The sequence below is a fragment of the Giraffa tippelskirchi genome, chromosome 4 (genome assembly GCF_054371585.1).
Source record: "Giraffa tippelskirchi isolate mGirTip1 chromosome 4, T2T-mGirTip1v1.2.pri, whole genome shotgun sequence".
Classification (NCBI taxonomy): Eukaryota; Metazoa; Chordata; class Mammalia; order Artiodactyla; family Giraffidae; genus Giraffa; species Giraffa tippelskirchi.
The window spans coordinates 5,284,980-5,311,588 of record NC_137278.1 but is presented as its reverse complement, the minus strand read 5'-3'; the positions used below and the strand labels follow the sequence as shown (position 1 = coordinate 5,311,588).

Sequence of the window (26,609 nt, the reverse complement as noted above, 5' to 3'; positions counted from 1 at the left end):
GACTCGGCCCCCTTCCCCGGGGCCGGGCGGGCGCGGGTCCTGCGGAGGCGGCCAGGCCGCGCGGGTTCGGGCCCCAGCGGCCCGGGCGCGCGAGGAACCACCTGTTGACCCAGCCGCGGGCAGTCCTGCGGTCAATGATTAACCGGCCGCGCAGCGCGCACCAGGAAACCCGAGCCGTCCGCGAGAGCGGAGCCCGGCCCGACGGCGGCGGCTTCGGGAGGTGTGCAGCCCGGCTGGTCGCGCCATGGACGCAGGTAAGGGCGGCGGGCCCGGCCCGGCTCCTGGGGAAGGCGGGGGCAACCCCCACCCGGACCCCGAGGCTGGCTCCGCGGGGTCCCAACCTGGCCCTGCCCTGGGACGCCTCTCCCTCCCGCCCGGGACTGGGGGAACCGGCGGCTGCCGCAGGAAGTTCGGGGACCTTGGCGGTGCCCCCCTCCGTAGGGCGGGGCAGCCCTCGGCTCGGCCCCCGGGGGGAAGCAGTGCCCCTGCAGTGGCGATGTGGGGGGCTGTGTCCCCCCCACCCCACGCCCCGACCTTCCTCTAGTAACTTTCTTCGCTTCTCTGGTCAGGCTGAAGTCCTTGCAGCGGGGAAGGGGCGACGCTGGCAAGGGTGGGGGGGCAGAGACGGGGAGAGATGTGGAGAGCCCCCCAGACTGAAATAGGGACCGAGGGAAGCGGCGCGAGCTAGAGAGCTGGGCGGACTGGGTTGGGGGCGCGGGAAGGCCCCGCAACTTTGGCGTCCGCGGCCAGCACTGGGGTGGTGAGCGCTGATTCGAGAATCCCCCGCCCCCGGCCCTAACCTCGGGAGTCCCAGGCTAGAGGGTCAGGGGCTGCTGGTGACGGCGGGGGGACCCGGAGCCGCGGAAGGTCCGGTCTGCCTAACAACCCCCCCATCCCCCCGCCCACCATCAAACTGGGGCGGGGGCGCCCCTAGGTCTCTTCTACAAGGGTCTCCCAGGGGGTTGCTGCTGCCAAGAGGGACCGGGCCCCGCCTGGCTGTATCTGCCGCCGCCACCCCAGACCTCCGGGAAGCACCCTCTCTTCCCCACCCTCGAGCACCTCCCACCCGGCTCCTGGCCCCCCCTTTCCGGCTGGAATGTCCCGGCGAGGCTCGGGTGTCAAGAACTCGAGAACCCGAGGCCACGGCGCGGCAGCCCCGCCAGCAAATGTATTTACTCTGCAGCCGTATCTCCGCGCCATCGGGCCGGGCCAGGTATTTGTCCAGGCGGCCCGGGACAGCTGCGGTTTTTGTTATGATAACTGGGGCTGGGGCTGGCGTCTCCGCGGGGCGCTCAGTGCCCGAATTGCGGGGGGGGGGTGGGGAGGTTCAGGTTACAGCTGTGAACCTCAGCGAATAAGGCCCACCTGGGGCTCCCCTGGGACACTCCTGTAGGAGGCTCTCAAAACAGAGCCTGGCCGTGTGTCCACTAGTGTCATCTTTAAAGGATCTTTTTACTGTTCTTGTCCCCATTTACACGTGAGGGAAGGGAGGATGGGGAGTTTAAATCTCTTAAGTTCTCACAGATGACAAAGCTGGCTCTGGTTTTTTGTTGTTTTTTTTTTTCTTTAAAGATAACTGAGACACTTAACTTTAAAAATGTTTTTGGCTGCGCTGGGTCTTCCTTGCAGGCGCCTGGGCTCTCTTGTTCTGGCTGGGGGAGGAAGGGGTGCTATGCTTTGTCTCTAGTTGAGGGGTGCCAGCTCTCTCTAGCTGTGGTGGCAGGCTCAGTTAGTTGCCCCGTGGTGGCATGCGGGATCTAGTTCCCTGACCAGGGATTGAACGCGCAAGTCCTGCATTGCAAGGAAGATTCTTAACCACTGGATCACCCTGGCTCAGGATCACTGCAGACGTAATTATTCTCAGGGCCTGGCACCTGATAAATGTTTCAAAACAGTAGCTGCTCATTTGAACATCTTCGTGGCAAAGCTTCATCCACTTAGCAGCCGTACAGGCACCTAACCTTGCTGAAATGATGGTATTTTGGTAGGATGTATTGTACAGAATTGTATTTTTTCTGAAGTATGGTCGATTTCCCATCTTGTGTTAGTTTCAGCCGTGATTCAGATACATATCCACTCTTTTTCAGATTCTTTCCCATTATAGGTTATTACAAGATACTGAATTCTGTTCCCTGTGCTATATAGGTCCTTATTGTTTATCTATTTTATATATTAGTACTTTGTATATTAATCCCAAACTCCTAATTTATCCCTCCCCCACCATCCCCCTTTGGTAACTCTAAGTTTGTTTTCTAAGTCTGTGAGTCCCTTTCTCTTTGCTGTCTGTTTTTGTAAATAAGTCCATTTGTATCATTTTTTAGATTCCACATGTAAGTGAAATATGGTATTTGTCTCTGTCTGACTTAGTGTGATCATCTCTGCATCCAACCCGAACTGTATTTCTGACCTTAGAACGCTAGTCCACTGGAGTTGCCCAGTGACAATGTGTGGGACTGAATGGCTGGCTGGCTGGGTGCCTCCACCTCGTTGTATATTCAGAGGGTAGTCTGGGGGCTTTGTGTACCAGGGGAGGTGGATTTTGGCTGAGAGCTTCGTAAGGCAGTCAGCCAGTGACCCCTGGGCTAAGAGGATAGCCCTCTGGCGTAGACAGCAAAGGCAGCTGCTCATATTCCCCACAGTGTCCCCTTTGTTGTTGTTGCCTTGATTATTTAAAACCCTCCAGCCCTTGGCTGGGTGGGTGAGGTTGGGAGCTGCCCTGGTGCCTCCCCCAGGGATATTTGGGCCGGCCTGGCCCTCCAATAGATCAACAACCCTGAAGCGCCAACACCCCCACCCCACCGACCCCCCCCAGATCCTTCTGGAAGAGCCCAGCTCTCTGGGTCAAGCTCAGAAGTCACAGGTCTTGCTGATGTTGTGTGACCTCATTTCTCAATGGTTTTCATTTCCCGTGCTTCTTGTAGATTCCTCAGACTGGCCAGAACACCCTTCTAGTTTCTTCCAGCCACTCCTAACCTCAGATCACGGAGCCTGTCTTAGTTGAGCGTCCGAGTGCTGCACACCCACACACTCATCTCATTCCCACAACGACCCCGAGAAGTGGTGGTGTCCCCATTTTAAGGACGAGGAACCTGAGAGGTGCTGGGAGGGGAAGCAGCCCAGGCAGTCTGGCCACTGAGCCCGAGCTCCTGGTTGTGACCTAGACCCTCGTCCCAGGGACCTCCCTGGCGGTCCAGTGGTTAGGACTCAGCACTTTCACGGATGGGGCCCGGGTTCAATCCCTGGCCGGGGAACTGAGATCCTGTAAGTTGAGTGGCACAGTTGGAAAAAAAACAAACCCTCATCCCATATCCACCAGCCCAGCTCTGCCCCGGGCACTGAGGGAGGAGGGAAAAGAGGCGTGCGTGATGTGCCCTGTCGCTCTTGCCAGCTTACTTCTGCTCCTCCCCTCTGGATGCGGTCGGGCTGGGTGCACCCCCACTGTACCGCCCCAGTCCCCCCACTTGTCTATACCCGTCTGGCCCTTGGCCTCCCTTCTGGCTCAGGCCACTGCGGCCTCTCCCTTTATTCAGCCTCTGCCTGCTCCCCACTCTCCTGCCCTCATCCTGGGCCCTTCCACTGCTCCCAGAGGAAACCTTCTGTATCAGTTATCAGGTGGCTTTTGTTGCAGAACAAACCAACCCAGAACTTAGTGGTCTCATACAGCAGGCATATATTGTCAGGATTGTGTGGGGCTGCAGGGTGGGGCTCCCTGGGGCTGAGTGGTCTGGGGACGGGCAAGGCATTGCCTGTGGGTGCCCCCATTCTCCTCCTTGGAGCCGGTCCAGTGGGTGGCAGAAGGATTCCCAGCAGTGAGAGAGAGCAGGCCCCAGTGGGCAAGTGTTCAAAAGCAGGTTTTTTTCTTTAAAGAATGTCATAACTTTATTTGGGGTATAATCGAAGTACACCAAGCTGCCCATATTTAAAATGTGCGTTTTGATCAGTTTTGACATATTGTGCGTCTCTTCAGCAATCAGTACATCAAAATAACAATCTTTTTCTTTAATATGTATTTATTTAACTGCACCAGGTCTTCACTATGACATGTGGGGTCTAGTTCCCTGACCAGGGATTGAACCTGCACCCTCTACATTGGGAGTTCAGAGTCGTAACCACTAGACCATAAGAGAAGTTCCAAAATAACAGTCTTCCCCCCCAAAAGTTTCCTTGTGCCCCTGGTAATCCCTTCCTGGAGCTATGGGTGGCTTTCTGTCCATCTCAATGGCACATTATTCTAGGATTTTATGTACATGGAATCATATAGCCTGGACACTCTGATTGGCTGCCTGTCCTTGGCTTAATGATTTAGCGATGCATGCACATGGGCTTCTGTGCACATCCAGAGTTCATTCCTTTTTACTGCTGGGGAGTTGTAACTGTTAAATTACAGGTGGTCCCCAACTACAAATTACAGATGGTTCAATAGTTTTGTTTTCTGCTTTACAATCATGTGAAGGTGATGTGCATTTGGTAGAAACCAGACTTTGAGTTTTGAATTTCGATCTCCCCCCACACTGGCAGCATGCAGCCTGCTACTCCGTCACAGTGCTGCGTGGCGGCAGGGCCGTGGCGCCCCGTCACCCCCTGAATCACGAGGGTACATTGCAGCCATTCTGTACCCACTCAGCCATTCTATTTTTCCCTTTCATTACAGTGTTCAGAAAGTGACAGGAGATACTCAGCACTTGATTGTCAAATAGGCTTTGTATTAGACAGTTTTGCCCAACTGTAGGCTGTTGTAAGTGTTCTGAGAAGATTTAAAGCAGGCTGGTTTAAGGCTATAATGTTCTGGAGGTCAGTGTACTAAATATATATATTTTTTCCCAACTGCATGGCTTGTGGGATCTTAGTTCCTTGACCAGGGATAGAACCCATGTCCTCGGGAGTGAAAGTACAGAATCCTAATCAATGGACCACCAGGGAATTCCCCTAAATACATTTTTGACTTAACAATATTTTTTAACTTTTGATGGGTTTATCAGGATAATAAACCCCGTTGTGAGTTGAGGAAGATCTGTACTCTCAACGCGTAAGTGGTTTTTTTTATTAATATAATTTTATTTACGTGCGTATTTATTTTTTGGTTGCATGGGGTTGTCTTCCTAGGAGGGCTTTTCCCTAGTTGCGGAGAGCAGGGGCTGCTCTTCATTGAGGTGCGCAGGCTTCTCGTTGCAGAGCAGCGGCTCTAGGGTGTGTGGGCTTCAATGGTTGTGGCTCCCGGGCTCTAGAGCACAGACTCAGTAGTTATGGTGCACAGGCGGCATGTGGGATCTTCCTGGACCAGGGATCGAACCTGTGTCCTCTGCATTGGCAGGCGGATTCCTATCCACTGTGCCACCAGGGAAGTCCCCAGCACTTAAAGAAGCCACATTTTAAAGAACCTGTATTTATTACCGTGCAGTCTGGTGTGGCTGGGCGGGGTGCCTATGTCTTGAGCTCCTCCTGAGGTTGTAGTCAAGTCATCAGATAGGATACAGTCACCCCAAGACGCTGCAGGGCTGCCTGCAAACTCACTGACCTGGTTGTCCACAGGTTTCGGCACCTCATGGGTGGTTGGCTGTTGGACGAGGGCCTCAGTGTCCTGCCATGTCACGTGGGCCTCTCCCACCATGGCTCGCTTCCTTCTGGAGTCGCGAGAGACACATAGCAACTGACAAGAAGGCAGGAACTTTTTAAAACAATCTCAGAAGCGACCACATACCTGCTGCCTTAGTCTCTTCACTGGAAATCACGCAGGGGCTTCCCAGGCGGCGCTAGTGGTAAAGAACCCACCTGCCAGTGCAGGAGACGGAAGAGATGCGGGTTCAATCCCTGGGTCAGGAAGATCCCCTGGAGAAGGAAATGGCAACCCACTCCAGGATTCTTGCCTGGAGAATCCCCATGGACAGAGGAGCCTGGTGGGCTACAGTCCATGGGGTCGAAAAGAGTTGGACACGACCGAAGGGACTGAGCGTGCATGCGGGGACGTCCGTGATGGTTCAGTGGTTACGAGTCTGCCTTGCAATGTGGGAGACACCAGTTTGATCCCTGCTGGTGGAACTAGAATCCCACATGCTGCGGGGCAACTACTGAGCCTGCGGGCTCTAGAGCCAGTGTACCGTGGAGTTTGTGAGCCGCAGCAAAAGAACTCCCATGAGGCAACTATGACCCAATGCATCAGATAAATAAATCAGTGTATATATACATATTTTTAAAAAGTCACTCAGTGTGGTGGACGCTCAAGAGGAGAGAATCATGTGTTGGGGCTCAGGGGTCATAGAGGGTGCCTCCTGCAGACAGATTCCAATGTACGGACACCGCACAATTGCTTTATCAATTCATACACAGTTGCTTTATCCATTCAGCTCCTGGGTCGTTTCCAGTTTGGGTCTATTGCAAACAGAGTTTTCTGTAAAACATTTGTGTGGTCATACGTTGTTTGTATTTCTCTTGAGTAAATACCTAGGAGTGGAATAGCTGAATCTTAACGGCGTATGTAGGTTTAACTTTTTAAGAAATTGTCAAACTATTTCCCAAAGTGGTTGTTACTGTTTTATTTTCCTATTTGCAGTGTTTCCTATTTCCATTGTTCTACATATTTGCTACAGCTTGCTGAGGTCACGTTGGCTGGTTCTGTTTTTTAATTTTAGCTATCCTAATGGGTGGTGATAGCTCTTGGCTTTAATTGGCATTTCTAATTTTTAAAATACTTTTACTTATTTGGCTGTGCTGGGTCTTCATTGCTGCAGGGGCTTTCCCCTAGTTGCGACGAGTGGAAGCTACTCTCTAGCTCTGGCGTGCGGGCTTCTTATTGCGGTGGTTTCTCGTCACAGAGCACAGGCTCCAGGGCACTCAGACTTCAGTAGTTGTGGCTCGTGGGCTCCATAGTTGCAGCTCCCAGGCTCTGAAGCACAGACTCAATAGTTGTAGCTTAGTTGCTCCATGGCATTTGGGATCTTCCCAGATCAGGGACTGAACCTTTGTCTCCTGTGTTCTTAACCAGTGAGCCACCAGGGAAAGCCAGCATTTCTAATTTTGATGGCATTTCTGATGACTAAGGACATGGAGCATCTTTTATGTGCTTAGTGGCCATTTGAATGTCTACTTGGAAGTGTTTACAAGTATTTTGTCCACTTTCTTATTGGGATATTTGCCTTATTATTGAGTTTGAGTTCTTTGTTCAGTGTTGATACAACCCTTTGTCTGATAGATGTATTATATTTTCTTCCACTCTGTGACTTGCCTTGGTAATTCTTAGTGATGTCTTTTAAAAAATATTTACTTGGCTGGGTGGGGTCTTGGTTGGGGCCTGCAGGATCATGCGTTGTGGCCCACGGACTTTCTAGTTGTGGTGCGTGGGCTTCGTTGCTCTGTGGCACATGCGATCTTAGTTTCCCCCACCAGGGATGAAATCTGTATCCCCCGCATTGCAGGGCGGATTCTTAACCACTGGACCCCCAGGGACGTCTCTGCATCTCACACCTCGATGTGTTCTTTCTTCGTGATCACCCAGTTCAGAATCACTTTTCAGTTTACGTCGTGACTTTATTTTTGGTCCGTGAAGTCTTTCAGGTGTATTATTTAATATTCAGGTAGTTGGTGTTTCCCTGGATACATCATTACTGTTGGTTTCTGACTCTGCTGTGGCCAATGAGTACAGCTGGGACGATTTCAGTTCTTTGAACACTGATTTGCTTTATGGCCTAGTATGTGGTCTGTCTTGGTAAATATACGTTGTGTTCTTGAACACAGAACAGTATCTGCAATTGCTGGGTACAGTATTCTGTAAACATCCGCTGGATCAAGATGCTTTATAGTATTGTTCAGATTGTCCGTGTTCTTACCGATGGTTCTGTCAACTGGTGGGTGAAGGTATTAACGTCTAATTGTGCATCTTGCGTGTTTCTCTTTTACTCAACCAGCTTCTGTTTCGTGTAAATTGAAGCTCTGTCATTAGGCACATGTGCATTTATAATTGTTAATGTCCTCCTGGTAAATTATTCCTTTTATAATTAGTGTTTCTCTTTATTGCTGGTAAAACATTTTTGTTTTCATTTTTTGTTTGTTTGTTTTGGCCACACCTCACAGCTTGTGAGATCTTAGTTCCCCAACCAGGGATTGAACCCAGGCCCATGGCAGTGAAAACACCAAGTCCTAACCACGGGACCACCAGAGAACCTGGTGGTATTCTTAGTCTGTTTAGTCTGATTAAAAGAGCCATTCCAGCCGTTTTTGCTTAGTTTGTATGGCCTATCTTTTCCTACCCATTTATCACCTCTGTTTTTTAAGTGTTATCTATTGTCGTTTGCTTGTACATCTTGGTTTTTATTTGTTGTGTCAATCTCCGATTTTTAATTGAAAAGTGTAGATCAGCATTTATTTTAATTATGGATATGTTTTTTAATTATTGATATGATGTGTATTAGTTGCTCAGTCGTGTCTGACTCTTTGAGACCCCGTGGACTGTAGCCTGCCGGGCTCCTCTGTCTATGGAATTCTCCAGGCCAGAATACTGGAGTGGGTTGCCGTTCCTTCTCCAGGGGGTCTTCCTGAGCCAGGGATCGAATCCAGGTCTCCCTCATTGCAGGCAGATTCTTTTACCTTCTGAGCCACCAGCGATGCCCATTGATACGATATTTAAGACTAATTTTATTGTTTTCACTTTGTCACCTCTGTTTTGTCCCTCTAGTTTCTACCCCCTTCACTCCCGTGCTGTGCCCACTTCCCAGCTTTGTTGGGTATTAATCTGAATATTTTTTAGTGTTCCATTTTAATTTATCTCTTGGTGTTTTTGCTGCATAGTTTCTGGTTATTTTTTTAGTGGTTGTGCTGTTCCAACCAGGGTTCTTGGCCTCCTTAATCAGTGAAATTGATCAGAGGCCAGACACAAAATTCAGGCAAGGCTTTACTGAGGGCCCTGCTGCGGTAAGGGTGGGGGGGAGTGAGAGCAAGTAACAGGTTCCCTTGCCTGCTCACTTGCTGAAGAGGTGGAACAAGCTGGTTCCTTATATGAGGTGAGGGTAGGGGTGTCCAGGGGTTGGGCTGAAGGGGTGGCTTAGGTGGCTTGCCCACTCCTTAGGTGGTCATGTGTGCAGAGGTCATGCACAGGACCATGCTTTTGCTCCCCAGGCTCACTGAAACCGGCAGTTGGTTGTTTTTTTTTTTGAATCTCTCTGTATCTTTTTGTCCAGAATTTGCCCTAACTGCACATGCATGCAGTTATTTTTAGTCCCATATAGACTCTTTGTATTTTGTTGCTGGAGGAGAGGTGTGTCCAGGTGCAAGCATTGAAGAAAAGGGTCCCAGGTTCCAGGCCTGTCTCAGGATTAAAATACATACCTAACTTCTCACAGAAGAACTGTACAAAAAAGATCTTCACGACCCAGATAATCACAATGGTGTGATCACTCACCTAGAGCCAGGCATCCTGGAATGTGAAGTCAAGTGGGCCTTAGGAAGCATCACTACAAACAAAGCTAGTGGAGGTGATGGAATTCCAGTTGAGCTATTTCAAATCCTGAAAGATGATACTGTGAAAGTGCTGCACTCAATATGCCAGCAAATTTGGAAAACTCAGCAGTGGCCACAGGACTGGAAAAGGTCAGTTTTCATTCCAATCCCAAAGAAAGGCAATGCCAAAGAATGCTCAAACTACTGCACAATTGCACTCATATCACACGCTAGCAAAGTAATGCTTAAAATTCTCCAAGCCGGGCTTCAATAATACGTGAACCGTGAACTTCCAGATGTTCAAGCTGGTTTTAGAAAAGGCAGAGGAACCAGAGATCAAATTGCCAACATCTACTGGATCATCGAAAAAGTGAGAGAGTTCCAGAAAAACACCTATTTCTGCTTTTTTGACTATGCCAAAGCCTTTGACTGTGTGGATCACAATAAACTGTGGAAAATTCTTCAAGAGATGGGAATACCAGATCACCTGACCTGCCTCTTGAGAAACCTGTATGCAGGTCAGGAAGCAGCAGTTGGAACTAGACATGAAACAACAGACTGGTTCCGAATAGGTAAAGGAGTACGTCAAGGCTGTATATTGTCACCCTGCTTATTTAACTTCTATGCAGAGAGTACATCATGAGAAATGCTGGGCTGGAGGAAGCACAAGCTAGAATCAAGATTGCTGGGAGAAATATCAATAACCTCAGATATGCAGATGACACCACCCTTATGGCAGAAAGTGAAGAATAACTAAAGAGCCTCTTGATGAAAGTGAAAGAAGAGAGTGAAAAAGTTGGCTTAAAGCTCAACATTCAGAAAACTACCGGCCCCATCACTTCATGGAAGGTAGATGGGGAAACAGTGAAAACAATGGCTGACTTTATTTTTCTGGGCTCCAAAATCACTGCAGATGGTGATTGCAGCCATGAAATTAAAACATGCTTACTCCTTGGAAGGAAAGTTATGACCAACCTAGACAGCATACTAAAAAGCAGAGACATTACTTTGCCAACAAAGGTCCATGTAGTCAAGGCTATGGTTTTTCCAGTGACCATGTATGGATGTGAGAGTTGGACTATAAAGAAAGCTGAGCACCAAAGAATTGATGCTTTTGAAGTGTGGTGTTGGAGAAGACTCTTGAGAGTCCCTTGGACTGCAAGGAGATGCAACCAGTCCATCCTAAAGGAGATCAGTCCTGGGTGTTCATTGGAAGGACTGATGTTGAAGCTGAAACTCCAAAACTTTGGCCACTTGATGCGAAGAGCTGACTTGTTGGAAAAGATCCTGATGCTGGGAAGGATTGGGGGCAGGAGGAAAAGGGGACGACAGAGATTGAGATGGCTGGATGGCATCATCGACTCCATGGACATGGGTTTGGGGGGACTCCGGGAGCTGGTGATGGACAGAGAGGCCTGACGTGCTGCTGTTCATGGGGTCACAAAGAGTCGGACACAACTGAGCAACTGAACTGAACTTCTCACAGTCTCCTTAGAATTAGTATTGTATCACTTTCAGTAAGGTGTAGAATCTTGCAAATTTATAGATCTCTTTACCTTAATCCCCACGCATTAAGCTTTTATAACTTTAATAAGTGTTATAGTTTTCATATGTACATATTGCAAACTCATCATAATATGTTATAATTTTGGCTTTCAACAGTCATACATTAGAGGATTCAAGAGGAAAAAATTATCTTTTATATTCACCTCAATTATTATACGTCTATTGTCCTTCCTTTATTTCTCAAGTTCCAAGTTCACCTCTGGTATTATTTCTTTTCAACCCAAAGAAATTTTTTTAACCTTTCTTATGGAAGGTCTCTGGCAAGGAATCCTCTTAGTTTTCTTCCATCTGAGAATGCCTTACTTGTGGTAGGCAGAACTCGAAAGATGGTGCCCGTGTTTCTCTTCCCTAGTTATTCAGTCAAACACTAGTATAGGTACTGCTGTGAAGGGATTTTTGCAGACAGAATTAAAGTCCCAATCAATTGATCTTAAAATAGAGATTTTTCTGGATGGGTTTGACCCAATCAAGTGAGCCCTTTAAACGCAGAGATCTCTCTCTACCTGGTAGCAGAAGGAGAGACAGGGAGTTTTGAAGCATGAGAAGGATCTGATGTGCATTCCTGGTTTTAAAGATCGAGATGGTCGTCTGGGAGGGGTGGCAAGCAGACTCTAGGAGCAGAGAGCCTCAGAGCCACGGAGCTAGAATTTGCCAACAACCGGAATGAACTTGGAGGTAGATTCTTCCTTCAAGCTGCAGATCAGAGCCCATTCCACCTGACACCTTGATGAAGACCCGGAGTTGAGTCAGCCTGCATGTCTGACCTACAGAACTGTGAGCCAGGACATGAGTGGTGGTTTTGGTAGTTTTTCCCCATTAAAAAAAACAACTGTAAAATGCACATATCATAAAATGTATCATCTTAATAATTTTTCAGGGTACAGTTCAGTGGTACTGAATGCATTTACCTTGTTGTGTAACCATCACCCCCATCCACCTTCATATTTTCTTTCGTCTTTCCAAACTGAAACTCTGTCCCCATTAAATAGTAAGTGTCCTCCTCACCCCTCTTCCCCAGGTCCTGGTAACCACCGTCCCCCTTTCTGAGTCTAAGGACCTCAGACAGTGTGATCTTTTTGTGACTGGGTTGTTTTACTTAGAATAATGTCCTTAAGTTTCTTCCACGTGGTCAGAATTTTCTTCCTTTTAGAGGCTGAGTGGTACTCCCTTGTGTGGATAAGCCACTCTTGACCCATTCATCAGTCGGTAGGCCCTTGGGTTGCTTCCGCCTTTCAGTTTTTGTGACTGGTGCTGCTCTGAACATGGGCGCATAAATCTCTCTTCCCTGCTCTCACTTCTTCTGGGTATGTACCCAGGAGTGGAATTATTGGCTCCTGTGGAAATTACTTGTTTTCTTTCTGGCTGCATTGCATGGCTTGTGGGATCTCAGTTTCCCAACCAGGGACTGGACCAGGGTCACAGCAGTGAAGAGTGCCAAGTCCCAACCACTGGACCACCAGGGAATTCTCTGGAAATGTTTCCTTCTTTGAGGAACTGGCGTGTTTTTCACAGTGGCGGCACCAGTTTACATTCCCATTAACTGTGCACAAGGGTTCCAATTTCTCTACATCCTCGAATCTGGGTTTTTGTTTTTTAAAAATGTAGTGAGGTGGATGGGTGTTGTACGCCACTGCGTTCATGGTAATTTGTTATACAGCAATAGAAGACGCACACGTGCCTCTATTCCTGAAGGATGTTTCCTTTAGATGTTGGTTTCTGGGTTGCGAGTTCTTTCCATCAGCACTTTACGATGTTGATCCACTCTTGTGTAACATGTTGACCCTCGGCTGTCTCTTGACTATCTATGGAAATTCAAATTGTTGTTCCCTTGTATATAATGGGTCATTTTTCTCTGCCAGTTTTCAAGGCTTCGATGTTAACTCTTTTGGTTTTGAGAAGTTGTCATTGTTTTGGCTGCGCTGTGTGTCATACAGGGATCTGAGTTCCCTGAAAGTGAAAGTGAAGTCACTCAGTCATGTCTGACTCTCTGCGACCCCATGGATTGCAGCCCACCAGGCTCCTCCATCCATGGAATTTTCCAGGTAAGAGTACTGGAGTGGGTTGCCATTTCCTTCTCCAGGGGATCTTCCTGACCTGGGGATCAAACCCAGGTCTCCCGCGCTGCGGGCAGACACTTTACTGTCTGAGCCACCAGGGAAGTTCCCTGACCAGGGATCAAACCGTGGCGCCTGTAGTGGAAGCTCAGAGTCCTAACCGCTGGACCGCCAGGAAGGTCCCCGAGGAGTTTTATGATGCTGTGTCTAGGGAGTTTTCTCCCACAAAGTGCCTGTTCTGGATATTTAGAGTTTTATGAATTTGTCTTTTACCACATGTCATGTAGGAGGTTAGCCATTATTACTGCAAATGTATTTTTCCCAAAATCTGTCCTGGGACTTGACATGGAGTGAAGACCTTCTCCTGTTACCATCGGCCCCTGAAGCTCTATTCTTTCTTCCTTAATCTCTGTTTGTCGGATTGGTGCTTCTTCAAACTCACTATTTTTCCCCCCATCACCTCCATTTTGATATTAAAACATCAATGAATTAAAAAAAAAAAGATATTATGTGTTGAAAATTTCCTGTTCCTTTTTTTTTTTTAATCCATGTCAAACCTTCTAATTCTTTATTGAAAACTTTTTTCAAGTGTGTTTATATTTTCTCATGGAGTTTGTTATAATAGCTGCTTTTTCTGATAATTCCAACATCTCGGGTAGACATATGTTGATTGTCTTTTCCCCTGGGGACTGGTCACATTTTCCTTGTTCTTTGTATGGTGAATGATTTTTGGATTGGGTCCTGCAGATCTCATATATTATGTTGTATAAATTCTCAGTCCTAAAGGAAATCAACCCTGAATATTCATTGGGAGAACTGGTGCCGAAGCTCCTATACTTTAGTCACCTGATGGAAAGAGCCAACTCGTTGGAAGAGACCCTTCAGTCTGGGAAAGATTGAAGGCAGGAGGAGAAGAGGATAACAGAGGATGAGATGGTTGAGTGACATCACTGACTCAATGGACATGAGTTTGAGCAAACTCTGGGAGATGGTGAAGGACAGGGAGGCCTGGGGTGCTGCAGACCATGGGGCTGCAAAGAGTCAGACACGACTGAGCGACTGAACAACAATAAATTCTAAGTCCTGTTATAGTTGCCTGGAAAGTCTTGAATTATTTTATTTTATGAAGCAATCAATGTAGGTAGTTTCAGATCACTAATTGTACCTTCTATGAGTAGCATTTCCAATCTTGGTCCAGTTTTCTGGGTTTTTTTGTTTGTTTGTTTTTAGGTACAATTGACATTACAGTAGTACCAGGTGTACAATGTAATGATTCAGTATTTGTATACATTGTATAATGATCACCATAAGAAGCCTAGTCAACATTTATCACTGAGATCATTAGGAAAATTGTTTTCTTGTGATGAGAACTTTCAAGAACCAATCCCCTCAGTTCAGTTCAGTTCAGTTCAGTCACTCAGTCGTGTCCGACTCTTTGCAACCCCATGAACTGCAGCACGCCAGGCCTCCCTGTCCATCACCAACTCCCGGAGTCCACCTAAAACCATGTCCCTCGAGTCGGTGATGCCATCCAGCCATCTCATCCTCTGTCGTCCCCTTTTTCTCCTGCCCTCAGTCTTTCCCAGCATCAGGGTCTTTTCCAATGAGGCAGCTCTTCTTATCAGGTGGCCAAAGTATTGCAGCTTCAGCTTAAGCATCAGTTCTTCCAATTAATATTCAGGGTTGATCTCCTTTAGGATGGACTGGGTTTGATCTCCTCACATCCAAGGGACTCTCAAGAGTGTTCTCCAGCATCAACATTCAAAAGCATCCATTCTTCGGTGCTCAGCCTTCTTTATGGTCTAACTCTCACGTTCATACGTGACTACTGGAAAAACCATAGCTTTGACTATACAGACCTTTGTGGGCAAAGCGATGTCTCTGCTTTTTAATATGCTGTCTAGGTTTGCCATAGCTTCTCTTCCAAGGAGTGAGTATCTTTTAATTTCATGGCTGCAGTCACTGTCCACAGTGATTTTGGAGCCCAAGAAAATAAACTCTGTCACTGTTTCCATTTTTCCCTCATCTGTTTGCTGTGAAGTGATGGGACCAGATTGCCATGATCTTAGTTTTTTAAATGTTGAGTTTGAAGCCGACTTTTTCACTCTTTTCTTTCACCCTCCTCAAGAGGCTCTTTAGTTTCTCTTTGCTTTCTGCAATAAGGGTGGTATCTGCATGTCTGAGGTTGTTGATATTTCTCCTGGCAATCTTGATTCCACCTTGTGCTTCATCCAGACTGGCATTTCTCATGATGTCCTCTGCATATAAGTTAAATAAGCAGGGTGACAGTATACAGCCTTGACATACTCCTTTCCCAATTTTGAACCAGTCTATTGTTCCATGTCCGGTTCTAACTGTTGCTTCTTGACCTGCATACAGGTTTCTCAGGCAGCAGGTAAGGTGGTCTGGTATTCCTGTTGCTTTAAGAATTTTCCACAGTTTGTTGTGATCCACATAGTCAAAGGCTTTAGCATAGTCAATGAAGCACAAGTAGATGATATTCTGGAATTCCCTTGCTTTCTCTATGATCCAATGGATGTTGACTATTTGATCTCTGGTTCCTCTGGCTTTTCTAAATCCAAATTATACATCTGGAAGTTCTTGGTTCATGTACTGTTGAAGCCTAGCTTGAAGGATTTTGAGCATTACCTTGCTAGATATGAAATGAGCTCAATTGTGCAGTAGTTTGAATATGCTTTGACATTGCCCTTCTTTGGGGTTGGAATGAAAACTGACTGTTTGCAGTCTTGTGGCCATTGCTGAATTCCAAATTTGTTGGCATATTGAGTGCAGCACTTTAACAGCATCATCTTTTATGATTTGAAATAGTTCAGCTGGAATTCCATCACCCTCATTAGCTTTGTTTGTAGTAAAGCTTCCTAAGGCCCACTTGACTTCGCATTCCAGGATGTCTGGCTGTAGGTGAGTGGCCACACTATGGTGGTTATCTGGGTCATTAAAATCTTTTTTGCACAGTTCTTCTGTGTATTCTTGCCACCTCTTAATATCTTCTGCTTCTGTTAGATCCTTGCCATTTCTGTCCTTTATTGTGCCCATCTTTGTATGAAATGTTCCCTTGGTCTCTCCAATTTTCTTGCAAAGATCTGTAGTCTTTCCCATTCTATTGTTTTCTTCTATTTCTTTGCATTGTTCACTTAAGAACGCTTTCTTATCTCTCCCTGCTATTCTCTGGAACTCTGCTTTCAGTTGGGTATATCTTTCCCTTTCTCCTTTACAGTATTAGAGATTCACCATGCTATATACTACATCTCCAGGACTTATTTGTTTTGTAACTGAATTTATACCTCTTGACCCCCTTCACTGATTTTGCCCACCCTCATCCCCATTTTGGACAACCACCAATATGTTCTCTGTATCCATGAACTCGGGTTTGTTTTTTTCCGATTCCACATGTGAGTGAGATCGTGCACTATTTCTCTTTCTCTGTCTGACTTATTTCACTTGACATAATACTCTCAAGGTCCATCCACGTTATTGCACGTGGTAAGATTTCATTCTTTTCTGATGGCTGAATAATATTGTAAGTGTGTATAACATATTTCAAAGTAAGATTTTTGTTAATATGTTTACACACACACACACATCATTTTCTTTATCTGTTCATCCATCAGTGGACACTTGACTTGTTTCCATGTCTTAACTACTGAAAATAATGCTGCAATGAACATGTTGAGTGCATATAGCTTTTTGAGTTAGTGGATTTTTTTTTGTCCTTCAAAGACTCAGATTGGAATTGCTGAGTCATACAGTAGTTCTTGGCTTCCTTGGTGGCTCAGTCGGTAAAGAGTCTGCCTGCAATGTGGGAGACCTGGGTTTGATCCCTGGGTCGGGAAGATTCTCTGGAGAAGGGAATGGCAACCCACACCAGTATTCTTGCCTGGAGAATCCCATGGACAGAGGAGCCTGGTGGGCTACAGTCCGTGGGGTCACAAAGAGTCGGATACGACTGCGTGACTAACTTTAGTATTATTTTTTTTTACAGTAGTTCTATTTTTAATATTTTCAGGAATCTCTATACTGTTTTCCATAGTGGTCACACCAGTTTACATTCCCACCAATAGTGCATGCACGTGGGTTTTCTTTTTTCTACCTCCTCACCAACACTTCTTAATTCTTTGCTTTTTGATGACAGTCATTCTAACAGGTGTGAGGTGATAGCACATTGTGGTTTTGATTTGCATTTCCCTGATTGAGCATCTTTTCAAGGTACCTTTTTGGCCCCCTGTACGTCTTTGGAAAATGTCTGCTCAGATCCTCTGCCCGATTTTTAATTGTAGGTTAATTTTTTGCTATTGAGTTATATGAGTTTTTAAAAATATACTTTGGATATCAACCCATATAAAATACATGATTTGCAAATATTTTCTCCTATTCAGTAGGTTGCCAGTTCATTTTGTTGATGGTTTTCCTTGATGTGCAGAAACTTGTTAGTTTGATGTTGTTCCAACTTGTGTGTTGTGGCTTTAGTTGCCTTTGCTTTTGGCTTCAAATCTAAAAAAAAAAAAAGTCATTGTCAAGACTAATACCAAGAAGCTTACTGCCTGTTTTCTTTTGGGAATTTTATGGTTTCAGGTCTTACATTCAAGTCTTTAATCCATTTTGAGTTAATTTTGGGGTAATGTGTTTGTTTATGGGTATGGTGTAGTGGGAAGAATATATTGTTGAATCTTGTTGCTAATATTTCCTTGTTGCGGATTCTTATATCTATGTTTATCAGGGATACTGATTTGTATTTTTCTGGTGGGATCCTTTTCTGATTTTGGTATCAAAGTAATGTTGGCTTCATAAAATGAGTTTGGAAGTGTTTTCTCCTCTCCTTTAGTTTTTGGTAGAGTTTGAGGATTGGTGTTAATTCTTTGGGTGTTTGGTAGCCATCTGGTTTTAGACTTCTATTTGTTGCAAGGTTTTTGATTACTGATTCAGTCTCCTTAGTCTAGTGGTCAGTCTGTTGAGGTTTTTTCTTCATGATTCAGTGTGGTACGCTGTATGTGTCTAGGAATTTATCTGTCTTCTAGGTTGTCTAGGTTGTCAGATTTGTTGGTATGTAATTGTTCATAGTAGTCTGTCATGAGCCACTGGATTTCTGTGGTATTGGTGGTAAATGTGTCCTCTTTCATTTTTAATTTTATTTGAATCTTCTTTTTTTCTTAGTCTAGCTAAATATTTGTCCATTTTGTTTATCTTTTCAAAGAAGCAGCTTTTAGTTTTATTAATATTTTCTATTGTCTTTTTAGTCTCTGTTTCTACTCTGATTTTTGTTATTTCCTAACTTCTACTAGCTTTGGGCTTCATTTGTTCTAGTCCCTTGAGGTGTAAATTTAGAATATTTATGAGATTTCTGATGTTGTATAGACATTTATTTTTATGAGCTTTGCTGCAGCTGAAGTTTTGGTGTATTCTATCCAATTTCATTTGTCTGAAGGTATTTAAAAAATTTTTTTTCTTTTGATTTCTTCTTTAACCCATTGGTTGTTCAACAGCATGTTGTTTAATCTCTGTGAATTTTCCAGTTTTCTTCCTATAATTGGTTTCTGGTTGGCAACAATGCTTGATGTGATTTCAATCTTCTAAAATTTAGAAAGTCTTCCTTTGTAGCCTACTATGAATTATCCTGCAGGATGTTCCACACACCCTTGATAAGAATATGTACTCTGTTTATTTTGGATTTATTCTCTGTATATAAGTGTTTGAGTTTGTCTGGGCTAACATGTCCTTTAAGGTTGCTGTTTCCTTATTGATTTTTTTTTAATCTGGGTGATTTATCCATTGATGTAAGGTGGATATCAAGGTTCCCTATTATTGTGTTGCTATCAATTTCTTTCTTTAGGTCTGTTATTATCTGCTTTTATATTTAGGTGCTCCTATATTGTATGCTGGAGAAGGCAATGGCAACCCACTCCAGTACTCTTGCTTGGAAAATCCCATGGACGGAGGAGCCTGGTAGGTTACAGTCCGTGGGGTCGCTAAGAATCGGACACGACTGAGCGACTTCACTTTCACTTTCCCTTTCATGCACTGGAGAAGGAGATAGCAACCCACTCCAGTATTCTTGCCTGGAGAATCCCAGGGATGGTGGAGCCTGGTGGGCTGCCGTCTATGGGGTCGCACAGAGTCAGACACGACTGAAGCGACTTAGCAGCAGCAGCATGTTGTATGCATATATATTCACAAATGTTATATCTTCTTGTTGGATTTGAGCCCTTTGTAATTTTGTAATGCCTTTTTTGTCTCTTATTACAGTTTTTGTTTTATAGTCTCTTTTTGTTATAGAAGTATAGCTACCTCAGGCTTTTTGGTTTCCTTTTGCCTTGAATGTTTTTCTATTCTTTTTTGGTCTGTGCGTGGTCTGCAGACTCACATCTGCAGTGAGTCTCTTATAGACAGTATATCTTGTCTTTTTATCCATTCAGCCACTCCATGTCTTTTGGAAAATTTAGTCTATTTACATTTTAAGTAATTGATAGGTATGCACTAATTTGCCATTTTGTTCATTGTTTTCTGGCAGTTTTACTGGTCCAGTTGTATGATGGTCTAGTTCTGTCCCCTATACATGCATCTTGAGGGTGAGTCTAGGACTTGTGTGGATCCATTCTAAGATGACTGACCGTTTCTGGATGTGAGATTTTTAGGAGTGAACCCAAGGAGGTCCTGGACAAGCTTATATACATTGGTCACCCCAGTTCACACACGGAACTAGGGGATTCAGAATCCCTCTGTGTACTTCTTCTCTAGGATTTCCCTACCCTCTCCCTTCTGCAGGGCCCCTTTCCTGGTTCCTCTGGCCAGAATGACAGAATTTATCATGGAGTTTTAGCTGCCTGGTCATGTGGTTCTGGGGCTGGAGCTTTGAGCTTCGAACAAAATGAGAGGGAAAAACGGGCAGTTCACCCCCTTTATGGTCACTTCTGTGTTTTGACTACCCTCCATAGTCTGCTTACTTTTGTCCATTTTTCAGGGTTGTCTTTTGTATTTTGTCTAGCGTTTTTAGTAGTGATCAGCAGGAGAGAGAGGCTTTTTAAAACTGGTAAAATGTGTAAGGTTTACCATCTGAACCATTTGTAAGTGTACAGTTCAGGGGCATTTAGTACATTCACATTATTGTGCAGCCATCGTTACCACCCCCCTCCAGAACGCTTTCATCCTTCTGGTTGGAAACCCGGTCCCCACTGATATCCAAACTTCTCATCCCTCCCAGCCCCTGGTAATGGTGAAAGATGTAGGTTTTTAAAGCCACTGTTTGCAAGATGTTTATTAATGTTCCGTTGGCCAAAGCAAGTCACGTGGCCAAGTCCAGCCTGAAGGGGGTAGAGAGAAATAGGAGGGGCAGCCAGGCGGCCGTGTGGTGTGCAGGCCCGAGCACCTGCATGGGTCTCAGGAGAAGCCGTGAGTGAGACCCTGGCTGCTGGGAGGAGGTGGGTGGGAGCTCTCAGGGGCTCAGTACTCCTGTCGTTAGGATCCCTCCCCTAGGGAAACCTGACCTCTGATTCCACCCACCTGCTGTATGGGCGGTGGGAGTGGGAGGGATGGGGGTGAGGCTAGGGGTGGGAGGGGGATTTCAGCAAGGCTCCCCCACCCTCAGCAGCGCTGTCACTGTTAGGTCTGTTTTCTTTTTCTCTCTGCCTTCTATAACCCCTAAAGACACTCAGGAAATGAACCTCAAAGCCACACCCTGGGATGCCCCCCCCCCTTCTCTGTGCCCACCCAGGTCTGGGTGGGGGGTGGGAGGGTGTCCTGCCCCAGCCCCCTTCCAGACTGTTCCTCCAGGACCTGCGGCCTGGAGGGGCTCAGCTGGTCAGGACACTCTCAGGGGGTGCAGGGGGGGAGCTTCAGGACTTGTTGGGATGGGCTGGGGTGCCCGCAGAGTTTATTGAGTGGATGCTGGAGGTCAGGGCCAGGCCTGGAAGGCAGCTGAGAGCCCTCCTTCAGGCTGCTGGGTGGGCTTCTCTCCACCTACTGTTTCCTGGCCGCCCCCTTCCCCTCCCCCACCCCGTTCACGTCTCTGTTCCTTCTCCGCCTCGGTAGGCTCTTGGCCCTTAGTGACCTCCTGGCTCTTCTGGGTCCTTGGGTAGCCAGGGCCCAGCGACTCCAGAGCGGAGATCTGATTGGCTTAGCTCATCCCCTCAGACCAGCTCCCATTGGACGGTGTCTCAGCCTATGAGGGGGCTGCCCTGCGCTGAAGCATCGGCCTTGGTTCCATCTGCTGGGGCATCAGGGCCCTGGGGGCAGGACCACCTCCCCGCAGGTGCAATCAAGGGGGGTACGGCCTGCCTTCCATCCCGCTGGCCATCTGTACTGGCTGTGCAGCCGCCAGGAAGGCACGTCCCCTCTCTGAGCCCTGGTTTTCTTGTCCCCTGGCTGCACTTTGGATAGAGCTTCAAGGGCGCAGGCTTGGCGAGGCCTGAGTGTGGGGTTCACGGCGGGTCAGGGTCGGCATGGTCACTGTGACTCTCTCCTCGGAGGGGCTGTGTTCTGGGCTCGGTGAGGAGGACTCACCCCTGGCCCGGCATCCTTTTGGGGGCTCACTGCCTCTGCCGTTTTTTCTCAGGAGCGGACGTGAAAGGGGGCGGCGGCCCCGCAGACCCCGAGGACCCCGCGCGCCCCGGGCTCCCCCAGCTCCCGCGCCGCCCGCAGCTCCTGGAAGAGGACCGAGCGCCCAGCGAGGAAGCGGCCGCTGCGGACGGAGGGGACGCCGCGGCGCCAGAGGGACCCCCAGGCAGCCCCCAGGCCGAGGCCTCCGCAGTGCCCCCCGCCCAGGCCCAGGCCCAGGCCCAGGCCGCGGGTGAGGCCCTGCAGATGCCCAAGGCGGCGGCCGGCGGGGTCCTCAACATCGGCTTCGTGGGCGAGCCCCCGCCCTACGCGCCGCCAGACCCCAAGGACGCGCACCTGCTCTACCCGCCGCCCTTCCCGCCGCCCGTGGTCTTTCCGCCCACGCCCGCCGCCCCGGCCCTGTACCCGCCGCCCGCGCCGCTCTTCCCGGCGCCCGCTGCGCAGCCGCTCTTCGCGACCTTCCCGGTGGTGAGTCAGCCCGCGTGGACCCCTCCCTCCCCCTGGCCACCCTTACAGAGGACCCGGCTGTGCCCTGGGACGCAACAGAAAAGGGCTCCCTCAGCCTGGAGCGTGAGCGAGCCTGGGCTGCTTCGCTGGAGCCGGGGGTTATTTGAGCTGGGTCCTGCGGGATGAATAGAAGAGTTCAGGCAGAAGCGAGGAGGAGAGCCCAGCACAGGCGTTGCAGGGTGGCCAAGGCTGGTGCATCCTGGGAGTGAGGGTGGCTGGTTCAACTTATTGGGGAGCAGATAGCAAGAGGTGGGGGTTCCACTGTGAGGGACCCCAGGGAGGGGATGAGTTGATACAGATTTTTAGAAGAACCCTGACTGCCTATGGAGGAGAGCTTTGAGGTCCCCCCGCTGGTGTGGAACAGTGGAGGACATGGAGACCTGGTAGCTATACTCTGGACTGAGCAATCTGTAGGGGGCAGAACCTGGAGGACTCCAAGGGGCTGCATGGCAGGCGGGGGTGCTGAGCTGGCAGGAATGGGGCCTTGCTCCCTGGGCGCCCTGCAGCCTGGCTGGGTAAGGGTGGGCGGTGGCTGGAGTGTCAGCTCCATGGCTGTCGCTGACCGTGTCCTCACGCTGGTGTCTGGAGGCTGCAGCCCGCTCCCTTACCACGCCGTGGCCTCTGCCCCTGCAGTACAACAGCCCCGTGGCAGGTGTGCCAGCCCCGGCCCCGGTGGAACACAGGCGCCTGCCCAAGGACTACATGATGGAGTCTGTGCTGGTGACCCTCTTCTGCTGCCTGCTTACCGGGCTCATAGCCATCGTCTACTCCCACGAGGTAGGAGGGTGTGGGGGGCGGTGCCCTGGTGCAGCCTCCCAGCCTGCCGTACCCGGGTCCCCCGTGTTTCCCCTCCACCCCCAAGAAGGCTGGCAGAATTGGGAGATCAGTGCCCAGTTGTCTGGGGTCCTGGCCCCTTCCTCTGCCGTCTCTGCCCCCTACCACTCAAGATCGGCTCTAGAAGATTCCACTGAAACAGTTCACACTGAAGGCGTGAATGATTCAGGCCCAGGGAACTGCCCATCCCGTGGGGCTTGTGTTTCAATTTAGATTTTTTAAAAAATAATTTTATTTAATTTGGGCTCTGCTGGGTCTTCGTTGTTGCTCGGACTTTCCCTAGTTGCAGGGAGCAGGGGCCCCTCTTGGTTGTGGTGCGGGGGCTTCTCATCCCGGGGGCTTCTCTTGTTCCAGAGCACGGGCTCTGGGGCACGCGGTCTTCAGTAGGTGCAGCGCGTGGGCTCAGGAGTTGAGGCTCCCGGGCTCTAGAGCACAGGCCAGTAGTCGTGACACACGGGCTTAGTTGCTCCATGGCATGTGGGATCTTCCCAGATCAGGGGTCGAACCCACGTCTCCTGCATTGGCAGGTGGATTCTTTACCACGGAGCCACCAGGGAAGCAGCAGGGGCTTGTGTTGAATCCGTCCATCCACTCGTTTATTCTCCCCACCACCTGCGTCTGTCCTTTCCAGCTACCCATCTCTCCGTTCACCTGCTACCCCCCTCTCCACCCACCGTCTGTCTAGTCTCCATCTATTCATCCACCCACTCCATTCCCCATTAACGCACCCATCTGTTTCTTCAGCCACCTGCCTGTCTGTCCGTCCACCATCCACCCACCCGCCATCTCGATAACACCCTTCTTCTTCCCTCCCCACCATTCCTGACCTTGACTCGGCCCTGGGGACTCGGCACGAGGCTGTCCTAATAGAGTAGGAAGGCCCTGGGGCTTCTGCTCAAGGCTGACCCGGCGAGAGCCCTGACGTCCCCCGGAGGTCAGGATCCCTGGTCGTGAGCAAGACGGGGCTGGGGCAGGGGGTTGAGTGAGGACGGGGCCCCTCAGAGGTGTGATTCTGGAGGCTGCTGCCTGCCTGTCAGTTCTGGCTCTGCTGCCAGCTGCGGGGCCCGAGGGTGGGTCACTTAACCTCTCTGAGCCTTTGTTTCCTTGTCTTCAAATTGGGGCCAATGATGATACCAAACTCAGGGTTGTGTGGATTGTAAGGGCTGGGGCCTGGAGTGCGGATGTGGGTCAGGCCTGCGGCCAGTGCCCGGGAGCTGGCCGCCACCACCTCGATCTGCTCCCGCGTGAGCCTTGGCCTGGACAAGCCCGCAGCCAGCCCCTGACCGCCTGGCGGGGTCAGCTGTCCAGTCTGTGCACTGGGGCAGGGCGGGCTCCGTGGTGTCGCTGGGAGGGAGTGCGGGGTCTGGGTCTGCTCACCGCTCCTCCGATCTTGTTGCAGACCCGCGCGGCCCTGGCCCGGGGGGACCTGGCCCAGGCTCAGGAGGCCTCTCGCAAGGCCCGCTCGCTGGTGCTCTTCAGCCTGCTCTTCGGGGTCTTCGTGTCCACCAGCTGGGTCATCTACGTGGTGGTCGCGCTCTACCTGCCCTGAGGGCTGCTGGCTCCCCCAGGGACTCCTGGTCCTCCGCCAGGCTCCTCCTGTGGACTTGAATTCCCGCCGGCGGCCGCCTGTCACCCAGAGGGGACCCGGGTGGGGGGCCCGAAGACGGTGGGCTCTGAGGCCCGCGGCACTCCTGTGGCCGGGCCTCAGTATCCTGGCCAAGGGGGCTCCAGTGCCCTGGTGGCTCCAGCTGGGGGGTGGGGGCCAGCGCCCCCATGCCCTGGCCTTCGCCCCCATGCCCTGGCCTTCTCCTGTCCCCGAGGGACCAGCGCCCTCCTCTCCTCAGAGGCGCTGGGAAGGATGTTGCCACCTCCGGCCGCCCGTGCCCGCAGGGCTGAGCTGCCCGGCTCTCGCCCTCCCTGTGGGAGCTGAGGGGAGCAGCCTCCCCTCTCCTGGGTCTCTCCCGCCGGTCAGTCTGCGCCCCCACCCCACCTGGGAGGCAGCCTCTCTCTCTCCTGCTGACCCCTCGCCCCGAAACCCAGGCCACGGCATCCGGTCAGTGGACTTACAGCAACATGCCGGGCGGAGCGTCTCGTGGCTGCTTCGGGGGGGCTGCTGTTCCTGGTTCCTGCAGGGGCTCTGGGGTTCCCCCCTCCTGTCCCTCCGAGATGCTGTTCTCTGCCCATGCTGCCACGCGGGGTCTGACTCGTGCACGTGGGGTGGAGCTTGGTGGGAATTTCTCTCGGGTCTTTCCTGGCCAAAGGTGACACGAGAGTAGGGACATCCACCCACATGGAGAGGAGGAAGGGACCCCAGCAGAGTCATGAAGGTGGACAGCTCCGTGGGGCTCTCTGAGCACCCACTGGGTGCCGGTCACCGCCCTGGCACCCGCCAGGACCGGGAGCTGAAGCAGGAGCACGTCCCATCTCGACCCTTGGGATGCTCCCGGAGCCCGGGAGACGTGGATGCAGAAGAAAAAGAGGCAGGACGCTACGTGGAGCTTGAGAGGTGGCCTCATGGTCCAGGCAGCGGGGCTGGCTCAGGTTAAGGCTCTCAAACCCTAAAATGCATGGTCGTCACGAAAGAGGAGAAGGAAACGGGATTTAGGGGTCCATAGACGCCGGACGGCCACAGCGACTCCTGTCACTAAACTCTTTTAAGTAAAATCAAAATAGAAATCATGTAGACCAGTGTGCCACTAGCCTGAAAGCCTACAGGAAACAGCTGGGAGCCTTGTTAAAGCGCAGATCCTCATTCCGTAAGTAGGGCCGAGATCCTGCAGTTCTCATTTCTGCTCCCAGGTGCCACTGACGCTGGAAATGGACCAACAGCATATGATTAAAACTGTTATAACCAGGACCAAGCCACGGACGCCCCCTAGAGTCTCCGTTCAGCACAGTTGTAAGGTTCTAGCTAATGAAACAAACAGCAAAAAACGAAATTTGTAGTATGAAAACTAGAAGAGAAAAAATGATGCTCTGGCTAGAATATGCAAGAGTCCATGAAAAATCAGAATAGGAGGACTCGGAAAAGTGATTATAGTAGTCAGTAGCAATATTCAGTTAAAAGTGGAAAAAATTTAAAATTCCACTCACAATAGTGATTAAAAAAAACGGTAAAACTTAGGCATAAATTTAACAGGAAAAAAGAGAACAATTTTAGAAGGAAAGTACATGTGTTATAAGGCACCATGCAAGGAGTCTGGGACAGCTAGTGTTTAAAAACAAAAACCCAAATGCCTCTAAAAAGAGCAAAGAACAAAATATCTACATAGGAAGATGTAATATCATAAAATATCTAGCTTTCTTAAACAGACTTAATGAAATTCCACAAGAAACCCAAGCTTCTAAAACCGAGAAAGATGTTTAAAAAATTTAATATGGAAGGAAAATGTGCAAAAATTGCTAATTTTTCAGTTTAATGAGGGAAGACTATCTTCACCAGATTTTGAAACTTAGGATAAAGCTACAGTAAACGCAGGGCACAGTATGGCTTTGCCACAGAACTGGAATGGTGAAACAGAAAAGCCCGGAAAACATTTTAAGTGTATGTGAGACATTAATTTCTGGCCCAGATAGCATTTTAATTGAGTGAGTCAGGGCGGACAGTAAGCAGAGTTGGCTAACTGGTTGGAAAAAAAAATGATTCTCTTCCTG

At 49.1% G+C, this 26,609-nt stretch overlaps 1 protein-coding gene across 2 annotated transcripts; it reads left to right on the top strand.

Annotated features, from left to right (window-relative positions):
* Nucleotides 1-206: 206 nt before the first annotated feature.
* On the top strand, nucleotides 207-25,909 carry PRRT1B (proline rich transmembrane protein 1B). Of its 2 annotated transcripts, XM_081594700.1 has the most exons (5): nucleotides 207-254; nucleotides 935-1,213; nucleotides 21,613-22,082; nucleotides 22,755-22,898; nucleotides 24,355-25,909. In XM_081594700.1, the coding sequence occupies exons 1-5, from the start codon at nucleotides 245-247 to the stop codon at nucleotides 24,502-24,504; spliced, it is 1,053 nt and encodes a 350-aa protein (XP_081450826.1). In that variant the 5' UTR covers nucleotides 207-244; the 3' UTR covers nucleotides 24,505-25,909. The 2 variants fall into 2 exon arrangements, with proteins under 2 accessions (XP_081450826.1, XP_081450828.1); XM_081594702.1 differs by lacking the exon at nucleotides 935-1,213.
* Nucleotides 25,910-26,609: the final 700 nt, after the last annotated feature.

What these genes read in the sequence shown, in the direction of transcription:
- PRRT1B (XM_081594700.1), top strand. An exon ending in TCTTCGCGACCTTCCCGGTG is followed by an intron (nt 22,083 to 22,754) that starts GTGAGTCAGCCC and finishes CTGCCCCTGCAG; the next exon opens with TACAACAGCCCCGTGGCAGG. An exon ending in CCATCGTCTACTCCCACGAG is followed by an intron (nt 22,899 to 24,354) that starts GTAGGAGGGTGT and finishes ATCTTGTTGCAG; the next exon opens with ACCCGCGCGGCCCTGGCCCG.